Genomic DNA, 19188 nt, shown 5'->3' with positions numbered 1-19188 from the left:
AATAAGTTATAATATTGGAAATTTATGCAAGAAAATTTCACAGTACATATATTCTTAAGATACTATACTTTCGAAATATCGAAAAAACAAAAAATTTGATTTTTTGAAATTTCTAGACCACCGGGTCCCCTTAAGTGGATAACTTTCTTTGGTCATTCGTTCGTTGAGCGCGAGCGCATTTGAATAAATATACGAAAATATGAATTCGATGTTAACAACCACAAACAACGTAACAATATATACTAGGGCTCTTCTTAGTCATACTAAGGCCACGCATCTTAGCATTATAAAACGAGAACTGCAGGCCGTCTGTCATTTTTGCAACATCTCCCTATTAACTATCACTCACATTCTACCCCAATGCCCCAGCGTTACACAAACGTACTCTGCCATCTTTCAAAATTCACCACACTCTCTATTCAAAGCAAACCCAGAGACTCTCATGTTAATGTCATTTACATTTTTTTTAGTAGAATTAACCTTAAATATTACATTTAAATTGGCTCATGTATTTACATATATTATATATTAAATATCAATTAATATTATAATTTAACTTTGTAATAGTTTGTATTGTAATTTATAATATTTATTGTAAATTAATTTATAATATAACAAATTAAAGATTAATAATAATAATCTTATTTAGATGAAAGCGAAATGTCAAAAAAACCCCTCGATTTCGTTGATTGTGCGTGCATGCCTACGCCGTTGACTTCTCTACACTTTTTACCTCCAAACTCGTCACGCATGTCTTTGCACACAGGGTGAACACAATAACTTTCCACACAGGCTGAAAACTTTAACTTTCCACCCAGGCCGAAATGTCATCCTATAAATTGGCTCGGAACTATTTCATGCATAAGAGCAACCGTTTTTATTGAAAATGTAGTGTGACATAAAATTTTAGTAGAAAGTATTTATTTTGCGTGAAAAATATTTTTAGAAATGTTTTTTTTTTTCTACACCAACTGTGTTTAATAACACTTTGTCGATGTATTGCTCGCGGATTAAAAGTAACCACAAGAAATTTGTTGATATTTGATAAGATGAAAGCCAAACTAGGCTTGCGATTCCGTCTTTAAGTGAATGGAAAGTATTAATATTGAGCTCAATGATCTCATTGCACCCACTTTTTAAAAACTATTATAATATTATATTATATTTTTTGAAACTGTAAGAATATCTTCTTTGTAGGTTATAAACAAAAATAAATATAATTGTTTTGAAAGTTTATCCCAATTGTCGAATGACGTAATAAAATTATATAATAGTATACATATATTTTATTAGCGTAAAAATAACATACATAAAAGCTTTAATTAACAAAAAACTTCATACAAATTAAAATTATGACCTTATCAATGTTGAGTGTTGCTGCGGCGTTGTGCATTCGAAGAAAATAGAATTAAAGATAAATTAATACATATTTAAAAAAACAAAAACAAAATAGAGTAAGAAAAAATATTGTAAAACATTAAACAAATTGAATTGCATTAAGTGCAGTGACAGTAAGCGCCGTTAATTGGTAGAGTTGAATTATTTATTAGGACATTTTTGGTAAAATGAAATTATTTTTATATCCACAACTATAAATGTGTTTTTTAATACGATCCAGAGTGAACACTAAATGTTTTATCGCTGTTATATGCATACTTGTGTGTGTGCGCATAAGCATAACTTGCATAGCTACTTAAATGTGTATTTGTATTTAAATATGTATATGTAAGTACATAATTGTATTCACATACATATATTACATAAAAATCTTTGTACTAAACAAATCAGCACTTTACCACTACCCTCCCTAACAAAATTTTTGTATGAAACACATTTTAATGTTGCTCTAACTAACACTTTTTAGGCTTAGGCACTTAACACTAAAATTAGTAAAAAACGAAAAGACCTTAAAACTAAACAAGCAAATTAAAAAATAAATTATTAAATTTCTTACAAAAAAAAAAAAAAACCAAATATTTGGAAAACCCTGCATGCCACACATAAACACCACTCGTTTATTGTAATTGTGTGTATGCATGCGCATTGCTCGTATTTATTGTTGCTTTACACAGGATAATGACAGACACTTGTCGGTACGCTAATTGTCCTGCTGCTCACTTGTATTGAAGTGCGTCTTGAGACTGTCGTAATTTGAAACGAATATAATAATTTCTTTTATATAAGTAATTGGGTAATAACTGTAACTTTGTGCTATATGCCAATATTTTTGTAATTTGGGTTCTATACACACATAAATATGCAATTTAAATTTTATATACCCAATATTGTACTAAATGTTTTTTATAAAAACTCACGAGTATTTTTGTTTCTCAAATAAAATATAAATGAAAAATAATGAGCGTTTAACAGACTGCTGTAGCCGCCATAAAAGAAGGCCTTTAAGTTTTTTAACGTTCAAAACTAATTGAAATATGTGCAAGCGGCTGGCTGGCATTGCTTTTTTACATACCTACTACATACATACATACATACCCATATGGAAGGGAGTTCGAAGCGGTAGTTTAATGAAAACAAGTTTATAGCAAACTAAGATTTTTTCTAATTACAGTTTTAGATTCTTCTGCACGAACAAGAAACAAAAAGAAACAAAAGATATAAATGAAAGTTGAAATTTTCTTTTTTATAAAATATTATTAGTATTTGAAATGTCCGTGATCTACCAGATGTTACATGGAGTAAATAAGCAAATGTTAGTATAGAGAAAATCAATTGAAACCCATTTTTTGTATCCAACTTAAACGAAACGAAACAAGTTTTTTAAATGATTTCTGTGTAATTCTATTATATTATAAAAAAACAAACAAAAAAAAAAAAAAAAACAACAACAACATAATGAACTAATGATACAAATTAAAAAATGAACAAACTGATCATTTTGCCAATGAATGGATAATAAAAGAAGGTGAAAAGAAAACAGAAATGTGTTGAAGTTAATACTCTAGTTTTATAAACTTTCAGGACAGCTTTAGGTGGCATGTTGTTGTTGTTGTTGAAGTGGTTGAGTATTTCCCCTGAAATAATCTTAATTAGTGACCAGCACCGTTTTACTACCACCGTCCTCGTATAATGATGATTTATTTATTTTTTTTTGTTGTTCTAAGTCAGATCCATTTAGTGAGGTCAAGTATAACAGCAAATTCTTTATCTCGATGCCTGAGATCTCATCAATTTGCTGCAAGAAAGGCTTACCAAAGGAGCGGAGTCGTGCCCTAGCTAGCCCTGGACATTCACATAAGTAGTGGAAAAGACTTTCTTTTGCTCCTTCCGCTTGATAGCTTCTGCAGATAGGATTGAACGGTAGGTTGAGTCTTGCTGCATGATCACCTAGTTTCCAGTGGCCTGTAAGGGTTGCAGTGATGCGTGAGATGTTTGGCCGAGAGCATCCTAACAGATCATTTGCCCTTTGGATTTTGCCTCTGTTAAGTCTACTGTCGAACCTTTTCTAGGTGGCATACATACGTACGCTTTTCTTTTTTCTTTGTTCACTCCTCTCGGGAGCATAGGGCCTCCAAAAACTCAGTTTTGCGTTGGTTTCGTTAATCTGTTTTGATTTCTGGCAGGGTACAGTTAGTAACATAAATAAGTACACAGGAGCCTGATTTATGGAATTGTTTGACGCCAACGCTTTCTTTAATATGTAATCAAAATATTTTACACATGGTAATTGTGTACAGGGGTAAGCTTTCATATGCACCTTAATTTAGCTGTAAATTTTAGGTACCGTTATTAAGCTTTGCTTTGCCTTTGATACCAACGAAATTTATGTCACAAAAGTTAGTATACAGCAAACGATTGTTCAGTTAGCATAACATTTATTTTTACGTATTAATTAAAAAAGTTAAAGCTATTAAAAGGAAATATTTAAAGTGAGTATAAAAAGGGGAGTACGTTTTGTATTAATTTTTGCGACATAGCATCAAGAGAAAAGAGCTTTCTGATGATTTAAAATATCACAAGAAACATAAATCGTTGCGAGAAATCGGTCGTTTGATAGATAGGAGTTTTGCTACAGTTCAAAATATTGTGAATAAATATAAAAGTGCGGGAAGCACCACTAATAAAGAGCGTTGTGGGCGTCCGCCGCTCTTAAGCTCCAGAGAAAAAAGCTTAGTCGTACGGAAAATCAGGACAAACCCCAAAATAAGTGCCCCCAAATTGAAATCTGAAGTTAAAAATGAGCCTGGAAAACAATTTAGCACCCAAACTATTCACCGGGTTTTGCATAGTGCTGGTTATCATGGGTGCAATGTTAGGAAAAAGCCCTTCGTGAGTAGTGTCAATCAGTAAACGGATTTCATTCGCAAAAGATCATGAAAAATATGACCAAACGTTTTTGAACCAAGTCATATTTTCTGATGAGTGTAGGTTGAGTATCTGTGGATCTGATGGCCGTGAAAAAGTTTGGAGAAAAGTTAACGTGGAATTGGATCCAAAAAATATGACCGGCTCTGTGATGCATGGGGGCTTTGTGACGGTTTGGGGATTTATGGCTCGGAACGGAGTTGGACACTTGGTATTTATCGAAAATATTATGGAATATTTTGAAAAATATTTAAAAAAAAAGCGCTACGAAATTGGGCCTTGGAGGAACGTTTATCTTCCAGCAGGATAATGACCCCAAGCACACATCCAACATTGTACGATAATGGCTGTTATACAATGTGCGAAAACAGCTGAAAACACCACCACAGCCCCCGGATACCAATCCAAACGAACATTTATGGGAACATTTAAAGCGACAAATACGTAAACATCCGATTAGAAATAAGGAACAACTGAAAAATGTCCTTCAAGAGGAATGGAATAAAATACCACCAGCTGTAACTGAAAACTTGGTGAAATCAATGCCATCACGACTTACAGCGATTGTAAAGTCTAAAGGTTATCCTACCAAATACTAGGATTTGATTTTAATTATGTTTTTGATTTCAGAAATTAATGATGTGATGAGTTGTATACTTACTTCTGAGACATGAAATTTTATAAAGTTTAGTATACAAAGCTATAATTTTGTTCCTTTTTAAAAGTTTGTCATTATTTAGATTAAATATAATTTTTGTATTTCATTCATGTAAATAAATCACAATTTTGTTATAACTTAGGTTGTTTGACGGAATCGATTCGGGGAAAATTGAAAACGTGTCCGGTGTATACTTACTTCTGTTACTAACTGTAGGTGACTAGTCTGCCGCTACCAGTCATAAGTGTGGGAATGCCCACCTGTGGTAGCTTACGAACAACGCCTTTTTACTGCTTGGAGCGCCATTAGAATTTTTTAGAATTTTTTTTTTTGGTTTTTAGTAACAGGGAAAGTAGGTAAATTTGGAAAATTGCGAGAACCGTGCTTTACGCGGGATACGAACCCACAACCTCTAGAATGGCAGGCTAATGCACTTACGCTAGACTACCGAGGCCGGATCAGCAATATGGAAATTGAAAAATCCGAGTCAATCCGGTAACGTAGAACCGGTGCATCTCTGCTTCGCGTGCGTCTTCTCTAATTTGGTACACCAAGCAATGATAGGGTTCCCTCGACTTTGTCCTTCCATCGGAGGTATGACCTTTCCGTACGTCGTTGTCTTTTAACTTGCCATCTGAACACCTTCTTTGCTAAAGTTTCTGTTTCGACGTGACCCAGAAAGCGCAAGCGTTAAATATTGATGCGTTTAACTATGTCCCCCTCGTCGTAGAGCTCACACAGCGCGTGGTGCATTCGGCACTAGTAGTTATCTCCAATACAAAGAGGACCGAAGATTTACAAAGAGGACCGAAGATTTTTGGTAGTATCTTTCTTTCAAATACCCCAAGAGTGGCTGGATCAGACTGCAACATAATCCATCAGCGCCACAGAGTAGCACGCGCAAGATCAGCGTCTTGTAGAGTGTTAGGTTTGTCGCGCGAGAGAGGTCTCTGCTACATATTTGCTTACTGAAATCATAGTAACACTTACATATTAGCAAGCGTGATTCGTCGGTTTTTCTCCAGACTGACATCGTTTGTTGTTGTGACGGCGGTTCCAATATATATAAATTTCCTTCAAAAATATAGTTGCACGCGGAAATGATGGATCCAAAAGGCCGTGTATCTTTTCTAGTTGCCAGCATATATTTCGTCTTGACCTCATTAGCCGCCACACCCACTCAAGTTGGCTCACTTTCGATAGCAGAAAATGCTGCGGTAACATCTCGCTTGCAGTGCCCTATGATGTCAATCTCATCTGCAAATACAAGGATCTGGACACTTTTGGTGAAAATAGTGCCATTTCGATGAACACTGGCTCTACGTAGTACCCCTTCCATGAGGACGTTGAAGGGTCGCACGATAATATATTGCCTTATATGAAAACTCGCTCGTTATTAAAAGGTTCGGAGAAGTCTTTTTCTACCTTGACAGAGCTTGACGTGTTGCTCTATGTCATTTTACAAAGTCGAATCAGTTTTACATGACTTGACGTAGCCCCATAAAAAGTAAATCGAACGAACGAGGAGACTACCAGTGAACAGGACCACTTCGGTTCCTCCTTTCGAAAGAAATAAGGACTGATGATGGCACCAATGCTCTATGAACTTCGGGAGCAGATTTTGTTTTTTTTGTTTTCAAAGTAAATTTCCTCAATTTGAAAGCATTGTTCTGGCGTTAAACAATCCAAGCTGAGTTGCCAAACCTTACTGAGCAGAAATTAGGTCTGCTTATGTAAAAGTTATCCCGTAACCAGTGACTTAATCACCGAAAATTCACTCTCAAAGACAAAAATACCAAAAATGGTAAATGAACGCAAATCCAGTAATATTTTGCAAGTTTTCTCTGTTGGCATTGAAGTTCAAAAACTTTTTGGAGTGATTAAGGCCGTTCCCGTGTTGCCTGATTTTAGTTTGGATCCATTTCTTGGTTTCCTATATTATATTATTTTTGTGAAAGCCAATAAATAGCCCTTCTGCCCCTTTTGTCTTCTCGTTTCCTTCGTATCCCTCATGTCCAGGTACCCAAATTAGTGAGACTTGATTATGAGTGACCAGTTTTTTTAGTGCATTGTTACACTTGATTAGGACTTTTGACCTGAATGTGAAGCTATTCAAGGCTTTGAGAACCGATTGGCTGTCCGAAAGTATTTTAATTTTTACGTTCTCGAACCCTCTTTTGGATATGATTTCCACTGTTTCCATTGCGGTGAAGAGCTCCGCATGGAAGATCGTGGTATCTGTACTTAAAAGTAGTTAATAGCCAATAAGTACAAGCATAAAACTCAAAATATACCTTCAATGCTTTCGTTTTGTATTTCGGCAACTGCAGCAGCGGTGACTGGAGGCTGTGGTTCAGAAGTGCATAACTTTATAAAGGGTTTTTCAATAAGGGCGGGTAGATGTTGAAAAGGAATAAAATGGCGTTTGCTGTGTGGCACGTAGCGCTGTCCTGCTGGAACCACATGTCGTCTGGGTCCATATGGTTCAATATGGCCCATAAGAAATTGGAAGGGCCACCACGTCTACCGAAAAATGGGCGCAATGCGCGCAACGTTTGCGTTAATGAACACTCATTTTGATAATAAAGTTTTATCATTTGAACGTGCTGTTCAATCGTGTAACTTGCCATGATGATTTGGCATAAGCAACTGAATAATAAACAAAAGATTTGACAGATGTCACCAAAACAAAATGGCTGCCACAGGGCGCCAAAATCGACCCGCGCCAATTGAAAAACCCTTTAATATTGGAAAAATCCTATTTACATATATTTACAACTATATGACTTAAAATAAACTTTATACATTTTATCTAAAATATATTTACTTATATTCTCCACTTTAATCCCCATTTTTGTTTACAGTTAGCAATTTGACTCAACTCGCAAATTTGAATTCGTGTTTATTTTTCCTTTGCGATCAGCTGTTTTTCTCGCTTGCAAATTTTTATAAGTATAAATTTGCCCGGTAAAAACTTGAAACTTCCCCTTAAAATGAAATGTCATTATGCTCTCTCACTTTATTATTCAGTTGCTTATGCCAAATCATCATGGCAAGTTACACGATTGAACAGCACGTTCAAATGATAAAACTTTATTATCAAAATGAGTGTTCATTAACGCAAACGTTGCGCGCATTGCGCCCATTTTTCGGTAGACGTGGTGGCCCTTCCAATTTCTTATGGGCCATATTGAACCATATGGACCCAGACGACATGTGGTTCCAGCAGGACAGCGCTACGTGCCACACAGCAAACGCCATTTTATTCCTTTTCAACATCTACCCGCCCTTATTGAAAAACCCTTTAATATTGGAAAAATCCTATTTACATATATTTACAACTATATGACTTAAAATAAACTTTATACATTTTATCTAAAATATATTTACTTATATTCTCCACTTTAATCCCCATTTTTGTTTACAGTTAGCAATTTGACTCAACTCGCAAATTTGAATTCGTGTTTATTTTTCCTTTGCGATCAGCTGTTTTTCTCGCTTGCAAATTTTTATAAGTATAAATTTGCCCGGTAAAAACTTGAAACTTCCCCTTAAAATGAAATGTCATTATGCTCTCTCACTTTCCCCTACTTTGCAATTTTTTTGGATACATGAACACCAACACTACAGTTAAAAAAATACCCGTTATATGTTGATTGGTTGGTTGGTTAAAGTGGCTAGCGCTTGCCGTTAGCTGAATATAAAAGTGATTTTGCGCAAAGAAACAAAATTTTTAAGTCCTGATTAAAACAATTTTATTATTTCTTTAACTATTCAGCTGGTTTTAATTTTTTATTAATCACTTAACCATAAAAGTTTTTTATTGAAATTTTTTATTTCATCCTTTCTCTTCTAAACGATTAGCAAATATAAACATACATATAAGTAAGTTTCTAACTAACTTATACAAGTGATTAAACTATGTACCACTCAGATTTCATCCATTACAAACAACTTTTTTGCCGCGCGCAAAAATTTTTCAAAATTTTGTAATAAATGAACTCTATAAAATATTTGCTGCAATTAACTACATGCAACGAAAAATACATAAATCAAAATAGTTTTCTATCATTTTATCATTTTTGCTCCATCTCACTTGCGACGTTTTCTACGCATCTTCTTGTATGCACTGTTATTGCTGTCGTCATCATCTTCGAAGGGATTATCACCAGCAGGCTGTGCTAGAGACTGTTGCTGTGCATCCCACTCTTTCCGCAATTCACTAAGCATGCCCGGTGTTAGCAGACCTTGAGCCAATAAGCGTTCTGTAAGGCGGCCGCGTGACGCGCTGGGAATGCGTGGTTCTAGAGTAAGGAAAATATTATATGAAATGTTTTTGAACAACAATAAATCGCAAGTTGTTTTACCCCGCATTTGTGTGACGCGTCGTATATTATAGGTCATATCACCATCGGCCGCATTCTGGCTGGCTTCGGAGTTCTTAAGTAGCCGCGTTATTTGAAAAACTCCCTGCTGTATAATTTCATCAAGTTCTTTTTGCGCTACCCGTACGGCGGCAGCGTCTGGGAATAGATCCAAGAAACGATAGCTCAGCCACAAATATAAATCCATTACATCAAATACGGATTCGAGATGCATAAGATCAATTATAGTCTTAGGCAAAGCGAAAGGCCAACCGCAATTGCGTGTAATGAAATCGAAGGTGATCGGTTCGTTGCGGCTGTATTGCCTGGCAATCTGCATGAAACGAGTTAAGGTATAGTTTTACAGGATCATTATGGCTTATGAACTATTTCTGCTGCATACCTTTAGGAACATAGAACACACAAACGGCATTTTCTTATTAATAGGTGCACAACAGAATACGTAACGTGCGCGCAAGGCCAGTGGCACATGCTCTATCATCTCAGCTAAAAATTTGAAGTCCTCAATGTTGCACATAAAATACAAGGAGTCGTCAACAGTGCATAAATTCACAAATATATCCTGAAAACGAATAAATTGCAAGATTAATACAACTAATAATTAATAATCTTCTAGCCACCTACCATTAAATTGCTAAGCGTCGAATTAGGCAGATGGTAAGCATAGAGTTCAATTTGATCGGCGGTAGGATGCAAGCCAGCTTGTTTTAGTGGCTCGGGTTTTTGTGTTAAAAGTTTACGCAAGACTTGCAGATCGTCCGATTTGAAAGTGGTGACATAGCCGTGTTCCCACTGCGTACGATAGCGTCCAGCGCGTCCCGCAATTTGCAGTGCTGAAGACACGGATATTGTATCGACTTCACGTTCACCCTTTTCATTCATAGCAGGCTTAATTATGGAGTAGAAAATAATGCGCCGAATGCTCCTGAAATGTGAGTTGAATTTTGAATGCTTATGCGGAATACGATGAGCGAGCGCACAACTTACAAATTAAGTCCCATACCGATAGCGTCGGTTGCCACCATTACTTTACAGCTATTGTCGGGATCATTAAACTTTGCTGCTTGGGCCAATTTAGTGCCTGGCGGCAATCCTCCGTAGATGACCGCAACTTCTTTGCCCCTGAAATAAATATGTTGCTTAAAAATTTGCTTGCATTTTCTTCGCTTTCGTGAATAAAAATGTTTGCTTATTACTACTTCTGTTGTTGTTGTAACATCATAAGCATTCGCCATAAGAATTTGGGAAGGCAGTTCGTGTGTGTTGTAGCAGCAAAAACATTCCCCATACATGACTGGGGAGTGCCGCTGGAGGGACAGTCCTTGGCCCGATATAAAACCGGGTCGTCCCGGTAACGTAGAACCGACTGTTGGGGGGGACGTGAAAGGCAGTTCGTTATTGTTGTTGTTGTAGCATAAACATTCCCCATGCATATACAAGGAATGCTGTTGGAGTGACAGTCGTTGGCCGGTTATAAATCCGGGTCGTTCCGGTAACGTAGAACCGGCTGTCGTGGAAACGTCGTAAATACCTCTGTTGTTGTAGCAGTATCTTCACCCTGACGGTGTAATGTAATCACCAGTCGTCTTCGTCTAGCTTATCTAACGGTAGGCCCAGGAAACTAGCTGTTTCGACGGGTTGGGTCCAGAGGGAGAGAGGTGTTAGATGGGGTATGTGAAAAGGTGGTTAGTGTCGTGCGGGGTGCCTTCACATGCCGGACATATGTTTAGTCGGGGTCGATTCTGGATAAGTAGGAGTTTAACCTGCTACAGTATCCAGAACGTAATTGTGTCAAGGTTACGCGGGACTCTCGGGGAAGCTGGAGCTCTTCGTCTGCAATAGGTGATGGTTGGACTCCGATAACGGCATTCGGGGGTCGGGAGCATAAGAAGGTGGTAAGGGTCTCCCGATGAATGTCGTTTATGGCCTGTCTGTGCACTGTCTGATCCTGGAGTGGTCTGTCTGTTTTGTCCAGGATCTCGTCCAGGGAGGTGGCTCAGGCTCAAGCAGGTGTCTGCATGGGTGAGGCCTACGGTGACACCCTAGCAGAAACTGCTTGCTGAGCAGTTTCAAATACTCCTTCACAGGAAGCATGTGAGCCTCGTCATGCAGGCGTTGTATTGGGGGCATCAGGACACATCCTGTCGCGGTCCTAATTGCAGTATTTTGGCAGGTCTGGAGCTTCGTCTACTGCGTATCACTGGTTCCAGGCGACTAGACAGGCGCATATTAGTTAAGAACCGGTCGGCCTATTGCTTTCATAGTCGACAGCAACATTTCTTTGTCTTTGCCCCAAGTGCTGCCGGCAAGCGACATCTGTACTCTCGTTGCAATAGCGGTTGTGTGCGCTGAGAAGGAGAGCAAGCTGTCAAAGGTGACTCCCAATATTCTGGGGTTGTTTACCGTAGGTTTTGGGGTATCATCGACGTAAATACCTCTCGCTTACCTTGCTTCAATTTCACGCGATACTGAGTAAATATCGTTTTTACTAAAACAAACGATGCAATCTCCGGGCTGGATGTAGTCTAAACTTCCCAAAGCCGAATCTTCAACGGTGAGCTCCGTAAGTCTCTCGTAATTATTCACTTCCACGGTCTCATTTGTGGTCTCACAAATTTTCTGCAACAATTCCAAAGCACCGGCCTCACCGCAAACATGCACCTCGTCGGCGATTAGACCAAGAAAGGCACGAGTCCATGCCCATCCTCGTTGTGGGTCACGCAACTGCTGTATTTCATCGATAACAGCGACTTCATCTAAGGTGAAAGAAAACGCTCGCAAAAAGCCAACTCAATTTAATTCCTTCAACTCACAAGGCGTATTCACAGATGTCATTTCCACAGTACAAGCAACATGACTTGCTGGTGTATCTTCATTGATACCAAATTTACGCTCCTCACCCGTAACCAAATCGCAGGGCGTACCCTATAGTGGAAAATTCTTGTTTATTTAACTACATAGTTTACTATCCCATACTTACCCGTTCATTGGCTTTGTTGAACACTTCCGTGGCTAACAGTTTTAAAGGCCCGCAATACACCCCTGATTTAGCAGTGAGAAATCGTTCCATAGCATGATATGTTTTTCCCGAATTCGTTGGCCCTGCATGAAATACGATTTTGCGCGTGATTGCACGTGCGCTGGGATACCAGCCAGCGGGTGTACGCAAATCCGAGATTTTCTTCAAGTCGTCCATACAATCTAAATGAGGGAAAATCGTTTTGGCGTGACGGAGGAAATAGGGAAAAATATCATCAACGTGTCCGGCATTTTGCAGTATATCACTAATGGTTATGTGCAAATCCACTGGAAGGTTTTCCGCTTCAATGCAATAGCGGCGAAACGAGGCGAATGCTTGTTGCTGGAGGTAAGCTGGTGGACACAATTGCCATTAAATATTGTGGATTTAGATACTTAGTGAAAGGCACTTACAATCAAGACCATTTTCAACACATAGAATTTTAATTTCTCGCTTTTGCGTGAACTTGTTAAGAATTTTCAACAGTTCAGCCTTGTCCAGTTTTCCCACCATTTCGGTGCCTACGTCATGTTCGTCTGCATTTCTCGGCACAGCCACCGGTTTGAAAAGTGTCGAAACATGTTGCGGTCCAGTTTTCCTGTTGCGTGCATGTATATAGCTGCTAAGATGCACATTTTTATTGGCAAATAGAGTGATTACATTCAGCGGCGATTGAGCTGGTGTTGCACGTAGCTTCAGATTTCGCGCGAGCGTGTTTAGTAAACCACTACCATAACGAGAATTTTGCATGCTTCACAATAATTTGTGCACTTATACGAAATATTGCTACCGCTTTAAGTTATAAATGATTGATATATTAATTAAAATAATAAAAAATTGTCATCACGATTTAGTGTGCCGGGAAAGTCGTGATGCAATTGTTTGTGCGTGGGAATGAAATTTAAAAACAGCTGATGGTGTACATAACCTCAACTATGATAAGACGAATGTCAAAAACGTGTGGATAAAGAACAGTACGAATAAAAAATGAAAAGTGAAATGAAATTGAAAAAGTTTTGTTTAAACCTTTCAAAAAAAAAAAAAAATTAAAAATTAATAATAATCATAATAAATAAATAGTAATTGTAAAAATAAAAAACGTGTGGATAAAGAACAGTACGAGTAAAAAATTAAAAGTGAAATGAAACTGAAAAAGTTTGGTTTAAAATATTCAAGGAAAAGGCAAAAAAAAAAAAATAATAATAGTAATAATAATCATATTAAATAAATGATACTTGTAAAAATAAAAAAACGTGTTGATAAAGAACAGTACGAATAAGAAATAAAAGTGAAATGAAATTGAAGAAGTTTTGTTTAAACCTTTCAAAAAAAATTAAAAAATTAATAATAATCATAATAAATAAATAGTAATTGTAAAAATAACAAACGTGTGGATAAAGAACAGTACGAATACACAATTAAAAGTGAAATGAAGTTGAAAAAGTTTTGTTTAAACCTTTCAAAAAAAAAAAAAATAAAAATAAATAAGAAATTAATAATAATCATAATAAAAAAAATAAAAATAAATAACACACAAATGAAGAATAATCAATAGCAATAATCTTTCCATTATTATCACACCACTATAATTATTATCATGTTACAACTTGGCTTGTCTGACATTCCACGCACATTTCACAATAGCATCAACGTCGAAGCCAAAAGTGTTGCTTCGAAAAACTTATGTTCATACATAGAAACAAAAACAAAATATTGGCGCTAATACCTTTTTTGGGTGTCTGGCCGAGCTACTCCTTATATTTATGGTGTGTGTTTTGAATTTGTTCCACAAATGGAGGGACCTATAGTTGTAATTCGACTCCGAAAGGCAAATAGTTCTTTTCATGAGGGACTCCTTCATGGCAGAAATACACTTGGAGGTTTGCCATTGCCTGCCGAGGAGCGACCGTTATTAGAAAACTACTCTGCACGAAGATTCCAACCTACGCACTCCCAAATGGCAGTCACTTATCTTAAATTCAGTGCCATTATAAAATTTTCTCCCCTTTTAGGTATGCAATCATCGCTTGATTTTGACGGCAGTTAATGCAAAACCTTTCTGCCATAATTCGAGAATTTAGAACACTTTCTCTGTCCAAACTCATTTAATGAGTAAGCGACGGGTGGATGATCAAGGTAAACTTTAAAATTATTGCTTGAATCCACGGTGCGCAGAATACAAAAAGTGGCGATTTCCGAAAACCGCTATTTTATTTTTCCCGGTTTTGAGAACCGATGACGTCAGTGCTGCGAATATATAAACAGGAAATAAAGGAATAGAAGCTATTTGTTCGTGAATATGCCGTGAATGATTTCATAATATTATAATTTTAAGATTTGTGATTTTTAAATTAAACAAAATTGTAAAACTGAAGTGTGACGTGTTATATTGTGTTAGCACGAATTATAACAATACCTCCAAAACAGTTTTTTACATTTTTTTTGTTGATGACGCTGTGGCAAGAAAGTGTTTATATAAATATTTTTTTGTATTTGGCAGCTTACACATGCTTTTGCTTTTCCTCATCGCAAACAAGCAAATTCTCTTTTCGTTTTCCGACAAATTTGGAAGGTGCAAACTTGTATTCAATTATTCATGCACTTGCACCCAAAGATATTGTTTATTTTTTGAGCTAACATCATTCAGTTATCAATTTCGCCAAGAACTAGACACCATCACCATCATCATCAGGTAGCGATTACAGCTCAGGGTGAGCTTTGCTTCATTTACAATCCTCTTCCAATATGCACGGTTCATAGCAACAGATCTCTAGCTCCTAACTCGTAGCTTTTTCAGGTCTGCTATGGCTTGGTCAAGCCAGGTTAACCTTGAACGTCCTCGGGCTCGGGTCATTAGACAATTCGTTGATAAAAAAGATTTTTGGGATCGGCTGTCTCCATGTGCACAGAGTGCCCTAACCATCGAATCCTTTGGGATTTAATGTATTTCACGACGTCTTCTCCCTGGCATAAGTTTAGCAACTCATCGTTGTAGCGTATTCGGTACTTTCCATCGTTGCAGCGTATGGGGCCAAACACCCTTCGGAGTACTTTTCGTTCGAAAACTCTTAAGTTACTTTCGTCTTTGCTTGTCAATGTCCAGCACTCGCAGCCATAGGACAGCACCGGTAGTATTATTGACTGGTAGAGGCGAGTTTACATTCACGTGTGAGCAGTGTGGACTTCAGCAATTTTGTGTGGGCGTAATATGCTTTGTTTGCTGCCATTACTGCCATAACTAGACACCATATTTATGTATATATATTTGATCCTTTTATTCCTATATGGAACATAGGGCCTATTTCATCAAGGCGAATTTCTCTCATTCTTGATATTTCTTAACATTCCAACCAAACATATGATTTGTGGTCCCAAATAGTTGTGATGGCATGACAGAAAATGTAATTTTAAGAGAAGAGGCAATTAAACAGTTTTTAATTGAACTTATGTATGTATATGCATTAAAGGGGAAGACATCGACGGACAATAAAATTGATTTTCTTTGAGTTAAGGGAATTTATATACTATTTTGAATGTTTCGCGTTTTATTTCATACAACTATTTATTTGTCCGAAACTGTAATAGTATAATTGCAACAATGCGCTCAGTTACTGCGCAGTTGCGCAGAGTGAAATCAAAACAAACCAATTGACATGTAGGTGACACAAACAAACCCATCGAATTTTGTTGGTTGAACAGAAGCTACGTAAATGAGTCATATTGATAAACTTGTTAAAAATTAATTGTGGAAAACATAAATAAAACACCTAAAAAAACAATTCGGACCAAAAAAGATGGGCTTATTCGGCAAAACACATACCAAAGATCCGAAAGAGCAGGTAATAGCACCGTTAACCCAATATCGACGTAACCAAAATTTTTTTACCGAGTTGAAAAGTAATTCGGTTCATGGCCAAGGCAAACCAGTTGTATAAACTACATCATCAATTTATATGAATAAGACAAATAAACAAAAGCACTAATTGCATATTTTGTTGTTGTTGTAGGTACAAGAATGGACGCATAAGATTCGCAAGGAGGGTAATCAGCTGGATCGACAGATACGCAGCATTCAACGCGAAGAGGAGAAAGTGAAGCGTTCCTTAAAGCAAGCAGCAGCAAAAAATGATCGTGACACTTGCATCATACTAGCGAAAGAAATTGTGCGCGCCCGCAAAGCGATAAATCGTATTTACACATCAAAGGCACACCTCAACTCTATTCAGTTACAAATGAAGAATCAGCTGTGTAAATAATTTTCAATTTATACCTTAAGAAAAGATGACAAATTTTATCGTGGCTATTTTTCTTTTAGCTACCCTGCGCGTCGCTGGTTCTTTACAAAAGTCCACTGAAGTAATGCAGGCTATGCAAAACTTGGTTCGTTATCCCGAATTGGCAGGTATAATGCGGGACATGTCAAAGGAAATGATGAAGGCTGGCATAATTGAAGAAATGCTGGACGAAACTATGGATTCGCTGGAAGAGTCTGAAGAGATGGAAGAGGAAGCGGCCAAGGAAGTCGACAAGGTTTTGTGGGAAATCACGAATGGAAAACTAGGCGAAGCGCCGCTACCGCCCGAAGGTATTGCGGCGGCGGAAAAGCAAGAAGTGCCCGCAGCCACAGTCACTGCATCCGAAGATGAGGCTGGTGAAGAAGAGGAAGATTTGCAAGAAATGCAAAGTCGCTTAGCTTCGCTGCGATCTTAGACGACTGCTGCGCATTGATCCATAAATGAAATATAGCGCTGATTTCAGCGCTGGTCAAATCGCAATATTCTTTAGTGTGTTTAAGCCCGCACTGCTGCTAAAAAAAACCGTTTGTTAGAGTGTTTCACATTACACACACATAACTTAAACCAAATTCACACGAAAAAAAATTTATATGTAAGTTTACATAAAAAATAACTTGCAAGTGATTACATTGGCATTTGGCGAGTCTACGTCAAAACAATTTTCTGTAGACAAATATTTAGCGCACCAAGTGTACTTTCGCTGTAACTTCAGTTGGATTCTAACAGTAAAGGCTAACTTAAAAATTTAAGTATTCAATCTGATATTTAATTACTTTCATAAATATTTATTGAGCTAAATGTATTAAAGAAATACTAACGATTTTGTAAATGAAAGAGTTAAATGCATTCATAAGAAAGGCAAAACTTATTTACTTAAATTTTACAAGTTTTATTTGTAAGTAAAGTTCTTTCTGACTTTTCATATAGATGTACATATATGCATTGCATTATTAAAGATTTACTATGTTGAATATAATTTAACAAAAGCTGTTTGTGTTTTAACAGGGACTTGCACGAACACAGGCACAATATATGTAAGTGAGTGTACATGTGAATTCGGGTCTTTCAGCATTTTGGCAACTTAACGTTTCAAAGTTGAAAAATAACAACAAAATTACGTCATTGTATTTTCAGCAACGCACTGCCGGCACGTATGCTCGTAAAAACTTTTAAATTGTTTACAATTACTAATCACACGAGTCATGCCTTCAGTTCAAAATGGTGCTTGTTTTTATTAATCATAAGTAAACTAAAAGTTAGAACGCTCCTGTAGTCAAAATTGTCCAGTAAAATCTTGCAACTTCCCCTCAGTATGAAATGTCATTACGCTCTCTCACTTTCCCCTACTTTGCAGTTTTTTGGATACATGAGCACCAAAATTTGATAATTTGCTTCATGAACAGACTTATAGTTGTGTAGTTGGTCTTCAATTGCCAATCAATACATATACATATCAGTTAATTAGATTACTCCTCATGTGTTGTACCAGTTAATGAATTAGTTTCCAATGGACAAAAAAAGCTAATATTTACTCGGTTAACATTTATATCCATCTAATTCTCACTTGATGCACCCTTAACACTTGAAGTAGATATTATTATTTCTAGCAAACGAGGAGTATTATATTAGTATACACTCCGATTAGGCATTTTGTATCTGGCTCATTACTAGTCCGTTCGAACTAGTGCGGCTTCCATCAAATACTAGATCATGAACTAGAACATCTGCTGACTACATACTTTGGCGCTTCACTGTTGGTTTGTATTGTATACTCATAATTATGTACAGACACATGCATATAGTTCAGTGTTGAATTGAAAACAGTCTTTCTTTTTCGGTAATTTTCTTCAACTCTCCTTTATTTTCGCTTCAAAACAATTTTTAAGCTAAACTAACATTAAAAAAATATATACAAATACAATAATGTTTTTTGTTGGCATTCGTGAGAACGCTTTTTGTGATCCGTTCACATGCCGAATTTGAAGCTTTAATAACATACACCTGCATTTTGTTTACGTTTATGTTACGTCTTTAGAACGCGCGAATTTTGTATTTTGCTCAAGCGGCTGAGAAAAAAAAATAAATGAAAGAACAAAGACAACTTTTTGCTTGAAGGGCTTCTCAACAACTCATTTATTATAATTTCAATTATTACATTTAGACTTAAACTAACGTACATATGTATTTGCTTATTCTGCATTTAATATTTAATTTTACAAATTGTTGTCAATACCTTATTCCGCATTTCCTGTCCCACGCTTTTTCAGGTAAGTCAAACTGTTGCAAAACAGGAAATGCGTTTCCAATTACTTTTACTTATTGTTCATTATTTTATTTACAAACTCATCAATTTCGTCTGTTTTACAATGTGAATTTATATTTGAAATTGAATATGTAACTTCTCCCCCCTTTAGATTAGAATTCTCCTGAATTCTTTTATTTAATTTAATAGTTATACGTTTGTGTTTATTGATGACAACAATGACAGTTATTAGAATTATAATAATG

General features: G+C 36.7%; 2 protein-coding genes across 2 annotated transcripts; one reads left to right on the top strand and one right to left on the bottom strand.

Annotated features, from left to right (window-relative positions):
- Positions 1-8735: 8735 nt before the first annotated feature.
- LOC128855793 (ATP-dependent RNA helicase SUV3 homolog, mitochondrial) lies at positions 8736-13291 on the bottom strand. Its single transcript, XM_054090975.1, has 9 exons — positions 12799-13291; positions 12347-12738; positions 12180-12291; positions 11813-12122; positions 10354-10488; positions 9991-10291; positions 9749-9928; positions 9349-9679; positions 8736-9285 (listed from the first exon to the last, which is right to left on the bottom strand). The coding sequence occupies exons 1-9, from the start codon at positions 13133-13135 to the stop codon at positions 9074-9076; spliced, it is 2310 nt and encodes a 769-aa protein (XP_053946950.1). The 5' UTR covers positions 13136-13291; the 3' UTR covers positions 8736-9073.
- A 2733-nt stretch (positions 13292-16024) lies between these two features.
- On the top strand, positions 16025-17630 carry LOC128855792 (charged multivesicular body protein 3). The gene is made up of 3 exons (XM_054090974.1): positions 16025-16224; positions 16393-16633; positions 16701-17630. Exons 1-3 carry the CDS (start codon positions 16180-16182, stop codon positions 17093-17095), a joined length of 681 nt encoding a protein of 226 aa, XP_053946949.1. The 5' UTR covers positions 16025-16179; the 3' UTR covers positions 17096-17630.
- Positions 17631-19188: the final 1558 nt, after the last annotated feature.

Source organism: Anastrepha ludens, chromosome 2, assembly GCF_028408465.1.
Source record: "Anastrepha ludens isolate Willacy chromosome 2, idAnaLude1.1, whole genome shotgun sequence".
In the NCBI taxonomy this organism is placed as follows: domain Eukaryota; kingdom Metazoa; phylum Arthropoda; class Insecta; order Diptera; family Tephritidae; genus Anastrepha; species Anastrepha ludens.
This window is presented reverse-complemented; position numbering and strand designations above follow the sequence as displayed.